A 12,538-nucleotide genomic window follows, 5' to 3' on the forward strand; every position below is an offset into this window, starting at 1 on the left:
CCTCTTTTTTTATTTATTTTTTTTTTTTTTTACTCCCAAACCCATACTGTGTTTCAGTCTCTAATCTTGGATGTGAAGTCAGAAACAGTTGTGGAGAGAAAACAGCCAACACATCAGTGCACTCAGTGACTTTTAATCAAGTCTTAGACTGCAGTGTCTTGCATCTCTCCTATGGGCCTTGGCAGTAGGAAGGAGAGAGCCAGATTAGATCGCTGTTGTTTTTTAGCAGCGAGGCTGAGGGGAAGGGGGTAGTCTGAGAGGGTGGGAGGGTGCACCGAAGGCCAATTGGGGGAGGAGGGTTAGAGTGGGGGGGGGAGAGATTAGCAAATAACTGGGCCATGGGTAAACACTCAGCAGTGCCCGCCATCATCCAATGAGCAGGCTTGGAGCAGAAAACTACTCCGAAGCCTTTTGATATGACTACCCTCTCTCTCCCTCTTTCTCTCTCTGCCTCTCTCTCTCTCTCTCTCTCTCTCTCTCTCTGATCTGCCTCGCTCCACTGGCCTTGCCTGCATACTCTGACCCACAATCCAATACTGCAGTGGAAGCCAAGATCACACAGCAAGCTCCACAGAGCAGAACCAGGGACAGAGCCTGCCACAGCCAATCAGAGATAAAGACAGAGATTGGCATCCAACCAGAAATACTCCTAAGAAAGACAGAATTCAGTCAAAGAACCAATCATGGCCATGCAGAGCTGCAGCCACACCAATGAAAACTGACTACAGGAGTGCTCTCATGGCTCTGACTGCAAATGAGCAAAGCCTGGTTGTGAGCACTTGGGTTGGAGCTCCATCACATGTTACACTGTCTTCCTCCTCTTACTCTCAAATAGTGGCTGAAGCTAGAGGTGGGAGATATCACCCAAAATCAATATCACTTTTAATTGTCACATTTACCTCGTTAACGAATAATCAAACAGTATCTTATTAAATACACCTGTGTGCAAGATTCTCCATCCTCACATTGGAGCTCTGTTATATGTACTGAAAAATATACAGAAAAACCTGGATTATGATTGAACCATATTTATTTACCGTAATCAGTAGTTAACGCTCGTGTAACACACAGCTGCGTCTGAAACAACCTGCTCCAGCCTCCTGAATGTGGTCAGGAAGCTCCAGGTAGAGTGACCAGATGAGAATGGCTGAAATTCGGGACCGGGGAGACGGGGTGGGTGTGGTCACAGTGGGCATGGCCTCATGTACATTACATTCAGTGTCAGCGAACAAAAAAACTCATGAAAGTCAAAACTAAATTTCATCATTTTTGTTCATGAAGTCAACTGTCTGTCATCAGGAAAAAGAAAAACAGTGACTGTGTCGTATGTAGTGTGTAAATCATTATCCATCACATGAAATTCATTTAAATTTGATTCATTTCATCAGTGCGGTGCCTATCACATCTGTCTGCATGACGTGCATGTCAGATAACCACTTCTCCCCGGCTGTCTGCAGCTACGCTTCCCCTCTCCTCACAACTGCAACTTCTGTTTCATTTAAAAAAAGAATCAATTCAGAACAGGATTGCAAGTTAAATATATATATATATATGTTTTAAAAATAACTACATGTTGTTTCTAGAGCAGCAATAGTAGTGTTTACCTCGGAAATTCACTATATAAGCACAGTAATGCGTCACTGGAAAGAAATCTAGTATTCCTGAGTGCAGTTGACTCACAATGTTTATACATAGTTCAGTTAAATTTTACAGCTGTCACTCACATTTTCATGTTGAAACAACTGAACCAATGACTCAAACGGGTGCTTTAATTTTTAATGGCAGAAGGATTAAAATGTATAGAATAATTTAAAGTAAGACCAGACTGACTCTGATAGTTTATTAATATTATGAAGATGCGTTTGTGCAGATGGATCAAATAGAGAGATAGATGTATCGGCTCTGAGGATGAACCGTTATGCACTGGCAACAGGTATGTTCCAGTCATTTGAAACGCCTTTTATCGGCAGCTAAGATTATCATTAAGCTGTAGGAGCTTACAAACACATTTTTATCAAAAATTCCTCCCACAGTGGTGACTGCACTCTCCTGACATCAACAATCCATTATTTATGACAGCCTAATCAGTGCAATAGACAAGTGAAAACACATTAATAATACTCTTAAATATTTTACAAAAATGAACAGGACATTTTTTAATAACTAAAAGCAGGAGTTATAGCCTACATAAGTGATTTGATCAGAATATCTTCGCAGATTCAGAGAGTAAACCAACTATTGAGCTACTAATTCATGCAGACTAATTGATAATCTAATCAAATTTTGCTCTCGTTTGAATTGAGTCTTCTTGTTGCGTATATCTCCGTTATGTTATTAATTATTCATAACAATGTGGCAGCGCTCCAAAAGACACAATACATTCAGTGCAGCATTTTTTTAATATTACTGTGTCACCAAGACAGGTCTCCTCAGTATTTTTGCCTTCAAGTCTCAAGTGTAGTCGAGTCTCACAGCATACAGACAGCTCTCGTCTTAGCTTCTTCATATTATCTATTACTATTAGCTTAACGGTTCATTTTCAGGAAAAACAGGACGGGAATCAGGATTTGGGACACCTGCTCGTGCTCACTGAACGCTCCTAAAGAAGCTGCTCCACTATTTTCTGATGTTATTTCCATGTAGCTTGTTTTTTTCCTGTATCGTGTTGAATGAAACCAAAGTGCCCATATAACCAACAAAACATATTATTTTCTGTACTGGCTTGTTCTCAATCGCAGCCGCACCGCGTTGCATTTCTCCAACACTTGAGTTATTTTGTCTTCACGGGACATGTTTGGTAAATTACATGGCTTTGAACTGCAGGTGGACATTCTGTATGACAGAACAAATTTATTGAACATGACTAAAATAAGATTGGTAAGAGAGTCATGACGCCGGTTTCGGTTACTTTTCGAAAAATTGCCAAGCCCTAGCCAGGGCCTTTATTTACCTCAACGGCTGAGAGAGAAGCAGACCTTTATTTCTAATTTCCTGTGTTCCCCGGTTAATGGAAACTCACAATGTCCTCCATGTTTACCCTTTGTCTTGATAAATTCAGGGTAATACCCATTTACACATCAGACATTCCATTTTGCCTCCCCTCCCCACCTATCATGAATGAAACACTTCCTCCAGAATTTCCACATTCAAAGTGCTGTACTCACAGCTTCCCCTTTTATGGGCTTTTAAAGAGGACATATCCTGCGTATTTCCAGGTATGTATTTTAAATCTGGGGCTCTACTGGAATATCTTTGCATGATTTACAGTTCAAAAAGCTCCTTATACATCTTATACTGGCTCTTTATGCAGCCTTTCAGTTCAGCCTCTGGCTGAAACAGGCCATTTTAGCTCCTGCCTCTTTAAGGCCCCTTCATGATGAGCCCACTCTGTTCTGATAAGTTAGCCTCCAGCCGCTGGGGAGGCTACGTAAGCAAAACATGAAACAAACCATAATAACAGGATTTCACTTCTTTTTCTTGTTCTTTAGTCAAAATGTCACCTTCTTAAATAAATCCATACATGTGTGAACGGAAATCTGATCTGAAATATGAGCATGGACAACGTGAACAACACATGGACAAACCCCTAGCAACAACCTTAGCAACCAAGGCTACAGAATGGATGGTCGTTTATGGGCATGCGTGATGAGCTGACATCAGCTCATCAGCAAGGTAGAGAAAATGTTACAAGCAGTGCATTCATGGCAGGTTGAAGCCCTGACTAGATACCCAACATCATGCAACATCTTTTTTGTACTGATGGAATTAGTGCTGGGGAAATGTACATTATACCATACTTAACCCCTCAGTGTTCATTAGCCTTTATTTATTGGGGCTGATCATACCTCCAGCCATTATTGCATACTAGCTTTAATATGAACATTTACAGCATTTACATTGACTACAGATGTCACCTACACAAGTAAATATATTTTTGGGAGGGTGAACAATAGAGGTGGGGAAAAAAATCGATTCTGTAGATGTGGATGATTCTGCATATCAATATCAAAAATAGATTTGATAAATGTTAGTTAATAAGGTGAAGTTGATGGAAGGAAAAAGGCAAAAGTCAACTGTGAGGGCTGTGCAGCACCTGGACAGTCTACAGCACGCACACACTAGAGTTCATCTCAACAAAAGGCAGCGGTTACAAGCATGTTTTGAATGAACGTCTAAATAATTGCATTTGCAAAACAAACGTGAAGTATATCGTGAATACTTTCTACACCGTCACTCAGGGACTAATGTTAATGGAGCGGAGCAGCGAACCGGCAGAAACAAACAAGACCAGCTGATCAACACACACACTACAGCATTAAACAACTCAAACCAACTCTGATGTCTGTTTCACCTCGACAACCCCGCGTCCACTCAGCGTCTTGGACTTTCCCAGGAGCTAAGTGTAGCAGCAGAGAGGCTGCTCTCCACTGCTGGAGACATGACGTTAATAACAACACAGCAGAGCACTCCACCTCCCCCTCACTTTGTTATTCTCATACAGGCAGGAGACTGTAAGATGCTTTCAAATTAATTCATTCATTAATCAATGCAGTTAACTTTTTCAAATAAAAAGGCTGCGGAACATTTATCTTATCTGCCAGTTATGTTTCATATTGTATTTCAGTGGACTAAGGACAGCAGTGAATGGTTTGGCACACAGATTACTGGAGCATTATTGCGCCCCTTTCTATTCATTAAATCAAGGATCGATTATGAATCGATTTGGACACCAAAGAATCAGAAATGAATGGAATCATGGGATTCCCACCCCCTTGTGAATAACCTCTTTTTGTAAAGAATCAGGAGGAAATGGGTATTAAAGAAGCTGCTATGTGATCAGTCCTTGCTCTCCATTTATTGAGCACAGGCTTGTTATGTGCAGCAGTGTCGGCACAATGAAACTATTTAATGCTTTGCACAGTCAGTGTGTCATAATGTTATTTCAGTCAGACAGCCAGTCACGGGTTGAAGTCTGGTGGGGGTGGAGCTGGTGGGGGTGAAGGGTTAGGGGATTGTGGACATGTTCCTTGGCACTGTAGTCTGCCTTGGGGGACATGAGACAAAGTGGAGAGCTTTTCACATACATTATCATCAGGATACTTGATACCCGCTACATACTTACACCATTATTCTTACTACTTAACAGTGTTTATGTGGATGTATTTTGCTTAGTCTTAAAGCAGCAAAGCAGCTTTTCTCTTACAACAAATCTACCTCACTTGTGAATAGAAACCCAAAATCAATTTCAAGATTAAATTCAGGAGATAAGCCTTTTTTTTTTATCTTCTGTTTCACTTTTTTCATGCCCGAGCTCTTGCAGAAAGAGCATCAATACAGGGTTTTTATTTCATAGCCTTGAATTGTAGTAAAAATATTAATAATTAATGTCAGCACACAGTATCTACCCAGCTTTGGAAGAAAGACAGAAGATACTCTGCTCTATGGATTTCTGTTCTCCCAACCCTGGTGAGCAAGGTCAATGTGTTTGTCTAACTGTCTATGGGTGTTGTCACTGGCTCTGCACTTCCTTCTATTGTTCCTTTATGTTTCCTCCTCTACAACTCCACCACCCACTGTCCTCCATCGCTGGGTTTGGATAATTAGAAAAGGAACTGTATTTGAGGCAGAAAATATTGTATACGATGTCATTATTTTTAGCCTTGTACCTCTTTAGAAGTCACTATTATTAATTTTGAGTATAAAAAAAGCTGAATGATAGTGAGTTGTAACAGTCAAAGAGAACGCAGAGTGTCTCTTAACCACAGTGCAATGGTTTAATTAAAAATCCCCTGATTCAAAGTGAAAGCCTTTGACCTCGTGGTGAACAATGTTCTCCTATTATCTCCTATCAAACAAACTAGTCATGAAGGTTAGGACAGAAGTGCATCCGTATACAGCACTCCCAAGACGTCACAAACAACTTGTTGTATGCCAAGCCCTGACCCCCTTAGTTACTGTTGCTACACCTTTCATGCTTTCCATTCTCACATTTATGCAGTTTACATGAACAGTGACAGATTCACCACTTGAAATTCTATGTCAATATTTAAACTTTTTCATCAGACAAAAGCAGCTTCTCATCCTGCAGCCAGCGACTGTGGTTTTTATCTGATGATAAATGCAGGTATACAAGAGCAGCTCAACACATAACAGCTGCATTCTGCTGCAGACAAGACATCATCCCTTTCAATAATTAAGCAACAAAAGGAAACTGGAAACTAGTGATTTCTTGAGAAAATGGTATCTTAATATTTCAATTTTCATTCGGACTTCAGTATGACACGTTTTTTCAGGGGAATTTTGATCTGTTTTTCAATTTGCAAGATAAATAACCGGATCTTGCTGAAGTGTTTCAGAGTAGATTTTTCCTTCTTTTTTAAAGTGTATCAGCAGCAATCTGATAGATCCCTGTGCAGCAATGGAAAAGTGGTAAAATATGAATGAATCTCTGCCCATTATGTCTCCCTGGTAATGTTATCATTCAGGTTTAATGGCAGAGCTGGTTTTCATTTTAGGGGGGAAAAATCATGTTTCTCTGCGATCTGCTCTGTGTCTTTTCACATCTTTATACACATCCCATTTATTTTTTACATTTCATGCTCGCTGAAGAACTAAAAGCTATTCAACAACAAGACTTAGTTGTTGTTGAATAGCTTGTAGTTCGATCGGAGGTGAATCTGTACACACACTAACATGCACGGTGTTATGTGTGATAATTACGTCGTGCGTGTACTATTTTATCCCGGAGCTTGTTCATACTCTTAACATGAAAATCTATGAGAGTGGAGCATCAGCTGCCCCGACGCAGATCTAAGCGCTAACCCTGGCAGTGCCATCCTCAGCTCATTGAAATTCAGTTTCCTCATCAAAATGAAAATTCCTCCACACACTTAACCTTTAGTTTGAACTCCTTTCCCACTCTGCTTGTACACAGTGTGCTTCCCCCTGTAGGCAAATCAGTCCCACAAAGCAGTAGGCAGTAAAGGCCCACAGGTTCAGGGCAGCCAAGGCCCACAGTAGGCCTGGGTTGATAGGCTAGGTTTATCTGTGGATGGGAGCAGAGGAGGAAAGTTGGCGCCGTGCCCAGCAGAGCTACCACTCCATCGCGTCACCCTCTGCCCACACAGGCTAGCTTGACCTTGGGCAGGGCACAGCCACCCTCTCTCTCCCCTCCATAACAGACGCCCCGCCTCCCCACCCCCCCACCCACCCTTCCCGGATAGAGGAAAGGGAGGAGCTGGGAGTAAGGGAAACAAACTGGCACATCATGTCTCCCTTATCTGAGATTATCCACAATGCAGGCTATGTACACAAACACACACACACACACACACATACTGACATTGGCCCAAACTATTTCTCCCTGGCATCGCTCTCCCTCTCTCTCCCAGACGTTCCCTACAAATCAACAAGCAAACCGTCTGTTTCACAACTGTATTTGCTTTTGGACAAGTACTGGTTTTTCAAAACACACTGTGCACGTCGTAGCTTTTAATTTGATGCCACCCTAAGTTCATCCCTATAATCTGAAAACATAAAAAAACAAACTTTGAGCATAGGGCTGTAAATAAGTGCAAGCATTTCAGCAAAAGGTTTTCTCAATACAATCTGCAAAGGTTGGAGCTTTAACGTGTGCGCTGAATATCCATCTCTCATTTTCTGACATTTAATTTTCTCGGCGCTGTGTTTTCATGGTCAACTTGCTATTTTTGTTTGTTTTTAATTAGGGTTGTCTCAAGCTCTAATGTCAACTTTTCTTCCTCGCCTCTATATGCGTATGTGTGGTGTCCTTCAGGCTAGAGTTTAAATTGGTATTTCTATTGATCCTCGGTGGTGAGAGGCAGCGGTCTTTGCTGGCAGACAGTTATTTTTCAGCTGTGTATTCTTCCTGTGTAGACAGACGCAGCACCACTATCAATCAGTCTCCAGCAGCTGCTTTAGCACACAGGAGGTGTTTGCGTTTTAATAAATATATTATGTGTTGTTTATGTATTTGCCTTGTTAGAAAAGGGTTGATTTTTTTCATTTTTCTAGATCAGAAGATGATGTAAAATGTGCATATTAAAAGTGTTGGTAGAATGAGACAATGATCAATAAAGAGATGACATGAAATGGCATAAATGAATGAAGCTCCCTCTCTCCTCACTACACATTCTCATTAACACAAACTCACAAACTACCTCCACTGTAACACTTTGTGCTCGCCTCTTATCATCAGACTATATTATTCACTTTGTTGCTCTGCAAAGCAAAGTCCTATTTGCCAGAAACAGTCAGAGGATGAATTTAACTTGACTCAGCTCCAACCCGTCTATCTCTTCACAGCGGCGCAGGGCGAGGAGAGGGAATGTGCCTTCACGGACCAGCAGCAGCAGTGGGAGGTGGAGCGAGTGGCGGGGGGCGAAGGCCGGGTCTCCCCAGAGAACACCACCATCCGATGTGCCAAAGGCAGCCACTGTTTTGGCCTGTGGGAGAAAAGTCCACCAGGCGAAGTGCGACTGGTCAAACAAGGTATGATAGGAGAGCCGCTGCCAACAGGAATACATGAACAAATAATACAAATGCCAGCAAACACCTTAATACACACGTAGATTTCACCTTTAAGCTGACAGAACTCACAAGGAGGCACAGTGTGCACTCAGAAGAGTGGTACATTTAGATGACTAAGTGGTGACTAAGTTTTGAGGCAGCTTCAGAGTTGCAATGATTAGTTAGTTAATGGGCCAAGAGAAAATAAATTGCAAACTATTTCGATCATCAATTAATCATTCGTTTTTCTTGCAAAAGTGCCAAACATTTGCTGGTTACAGCTTCTCGAATATGAAGATTTGATGCTTTTCTTTGTCAAACATGATAGCAGGGATGTAATGGTACGTGTATTCGTCCTGAACCGTCACAGTATGGATGTTATGGTTGTCACATGCATTCGTATGAAGAATACGCTCTGTGACCCAAATGGTTACTGTCAAAGTAAGTTTAATACTCCACTCACTCTGATGTGTGCAACAATAATTCTAGAGTGCGAGTTCCACCCAGAACGTTCTGGCAGTGCACCACTTAGCTGTTGCATGGATGTATGCTAGCCGGCTTAGCCAAGGTATCCTGGTTACCCTGTAGTGTTGCTGCCGTCAGAATAACAAACTAGAGACCCCTAACACTGACTGAGAGCAACACTATTATTAAAATATACTTCATTATCTCAATAGTGAAACGATACCGTGTCTCCCCGTCCCCCTCCTCTCTCTGTGACGGTCACCTTTGAGTGAAACTGTTAAGAACAACGATAAAAAATTGATTTCTGACGTGGTCAGACAACACGTCATAAGAGTTCTGAGAGAGAAAATATAGTTAAAAAGTATGAAAGTAAAGTAGTGGTTTGGTCCCTCTGACTGATATATTATTATTATATATGACATCATTAGATTATTAATACTGAAGTGTGAAGTGTCAGAGCATCATGTTACTGTTGTAGCTGCTGGCAGTGGAACCAGTTTCAACTACTTTATATTCAGTGAAACCATAAGTCAGCATAAAACAGCTGTCAGCAGGTGTCCTTACTCCTTGCTGGAAACAGAAATGTTTTCTTTTTCCACTGAAGCACAACTAAACTGTTTCACTAACATTTATAGCCAATGAGCCAAAATGTTATTTTCTACCTTTCTTTTTTTTCCTGCTGTACCAAAATTGTACTGAACCATGACCCCAAAACTGAGGTACATCCCAGACCATGAATTTTGTGTACCATGACACTGCTACATGATAGTGGAATTGCAATGATTGTTCAATTAAATTTTCTATTTTAATAATCAACTTATCAGTTGAAGTAATTTTGCAAGCAGAAGTGCCAAACAATTCTAGCTTCTCAATTGTGAGAATTTTTATTTTTCCTTGCCTTAACATCACAGTAAACTACATTTTTGGAGGTTTTTGGATAAAACCAGACAAATGCTGATGTCACCTTGAGGTCTTGGAAATTTCACTGTTTTCTAATCTTTTATAGAGCAAGCGATTCATCCATATATCAAGAAAATAATCTGCAGATTAATCGATTATGTAATCCTTAGCTGTACTGGGGGTAAATATAATGGGCTTTTTCCGCTTTTCTCAGACAGTTTTTAGACAAAGGATGAATTGATTAGTCAAGGAAATAAATGTCAGGTTAATGGATAATGAAATGAATAGTTAGTTGCAGCCCGAGGTGGCTGATAGGTTGTCAGAAGAAGTCAAAACTGACAACTTGTGTGCTCCTCTACATAAACATACAACAGTTTGTTTGTTTTTTTTTCAATCCCTGTCTCCCTTCACTTTTCTTCTGTCAGGTTGCTGGACTCACCTGGGCGACCACCAGGGTTGCCGTGACGACCGCTGCGTGGTGACCAACCTCCCTCCGCAGATCCAGAACGGAACATACCACTTCTGCTGCTGCGGCAGCGACATGTGTAATGTCAACTTCACAGAGGACTTCCCGCCGCCCAGCCCCACCACTCCACAGCCCATCTGTAAGCAACACACACACACACACACACACACACACTCTTGTACAGAGCATTTACAGCACATGTAGTCTTCTGCATGCTTTTGTTGGTGTACTGTCATTAAATTTCTTGCCAAAGGATTCCTTTCTACTCATGTTGACACTTCTTTCTTTTGTGACTGGTGGTTAGCAAACTGAGACAAACAACTCAGCCAGAGATTTAAAGCCAGATCTTAACCAATGCTAATACTTTCATGGTGTTAGTGCTTTTTATATGCCGACCACTTTTTTAAAAAAAAAAAATAGAGGCATGTAGTGAAACCTAGTAAACATGTAGTGAATTGTACTGAGAAGGCAAGCGTGATTTATGAAGTCCTTGATTGGAAATCTATTTGGGCTGAGAAATCGATTTAGACGGCTTGTATGAGTTACCATAGAAGGTTTTTTATTAGCCTCCTTTGTCAGACAGATAAATTGACTCAAGGGAGGGATCATTTTTAGCTTTTATGGATTGAATTTCTTGTAAGAGAGAGAGAATCTAACATTTCTGCCACGCTTCCAATCATCTCCTATAGAGTTGGATACATTAGGTGGGGAGGAGGAAAAGTAAAAGGAAAATGACTAACAAAGACAAGAATGCCAGAAAGCACATGGAGGCCCACACAGTTCCCAAACACAAAGCTATTAACAGAAAAGAATGAAAGGATGTTTGATATCATCAGAGCTGTCGTACCTACACCTACTTTTACTTACATTCTCATTCCTCCTCCTCCTCCTCTTCATCATTCAGCCACAAGGCTTAGATCTGAGCTTCCTGATTGCCCTTCACTGTGAACCTTGACAACTGTGAATTTCAGAGATGAATTGCACAGATAAGCTATTAGAATCCCTTTTTCATTGTCCTTGCTTAGAGCCGATGTGGAGTATATCCTCCAAAGGGCCGTGAAAGTGGTTGATAATGGATTCTGTCTGTATCAATGCCCGTCTGTTGTGTTTTTTAAGTTGTTAGCGAGTTCTTAGTAAGGCATCAAACAAAGCAAGCAGTTGTAATGTTAATTGTTCCTTCCTCTCAAGGTTTAGCTGTGAATGAAAGCAATGTTTGTGGTGTTGGTGGTGGTGGTGGAGGGGGGGGGGGGCGGCGACGGCGGCGGTGGCTCATCATCTCCCTTGCCTGCACATACGCATAAACACAAACACACACTCTACCATCCATGTCGTCTCTCTGCATTCCACGGATTACAAGGCGTCTGCTCTATCAGGCTGTCTGCGGGCGTGCCGATGACTGTTCCGCTGAGTAGACAGATGACGAGACAAAGGGGAGAAATTTAGGGAGAAATAACCATTTGGTGTTAGAAGGATGTTAGACTTATCAGTGAAACTAAAGTTTAGGTTGTAATAGAACTCCGATTCCTGTTTCTGTTTTTTCTAGATTGTTAATTCCTGACATGTCTGGGCAGTTCTATGCCAGTATTATTAGAAGTAGGAAATGCTTTGAGTCAGTTGGCTGTCTGCGAGTGATCTTAAGCCAAGAATCTTGGGTGACGACATTTGGGGCTAGGCAGTGATGGAAGAAGTGCGCCGACCCACTGAAGTAAAAGTAGTAATACAACAGTGTAGTAAGCAGCATTTTAATGTCGGATTCAGGCTCTCCAATGTGATATTTAGATTTTTTTAGGAATTGTCTTTTGTATATAAAATTTTAATCTGTAACCACAGCTGTAAAACAAGTGTAGTGGAGTGGAGGTACAATATTTCCCTCTAAAATGTAGTGGAGTAGGATTATAAAGTAGCATAAACGAAGATACTCAAGTAAAGTACAATGCTTTCAAATTGTACTTGAGTAAATCTGATGTATTTTCCATATTAAAGCAGGTAATATCATGAATATCAAGGAGCTGTTAATTGCTTTTTTGGTGTGGTTGGGGGTGTGTGTGTGTGTGTGTGTGTTTTTGTCTAATGGTTTCCGGTGCAACCCTCCTGTTGATTATAAACTCATTGACATTGACATTTGAGGGAGCCTTGTCAACCCTCATGTGTGAATGTTGTTAGCGTGCGTGCCTGCTC

At 41.2% G+C, this 12,538-nt stretch overlaps 1 protein-coding gene across 1 annotated transcript in view; it reads left to right on the forward strand.

The window, feature by feature from the left end:
* The window catches only part of LOC121892265 (bone morphogenetic protein receptor type-2-like), a 35,603-nt gene that overhangs the window by 6,342 nt on the left and 16,723 nt on the right, over positions 1 to 12,538 (forward strand). Inside the window, exons 2-3 of the mRNA XM_042405203.1 lie at positions 8,326 to 8,511; positions 10,320 to 10,499. Of these exons, the coding sequence (XP_042261137.1) occupies positions 8,326 to 8,511; positions 10,320 to 10,499 (366 nt within the window). The remainder of the gene's footprint in view (positions 1 to 8,325; positions 8,512 to 10,319; positions 10,500 to 12,538) is intronic.

Source organism: Thunnus maccoyii, chromosome 24, assembly GCF_910596095.1.
Source record: "Thunnus maccoyii chromosome 24, fThuMac1.1, whole genome shotgun sequence".
In the NCBI taxonomy this organism is placed as follows: domain Eukaryota; kingdom Metazoa; phylum Chordata; class Actinopteri; order Scombriformes; family Scombridae; genus Thunnus; species Thunnus maccoyii.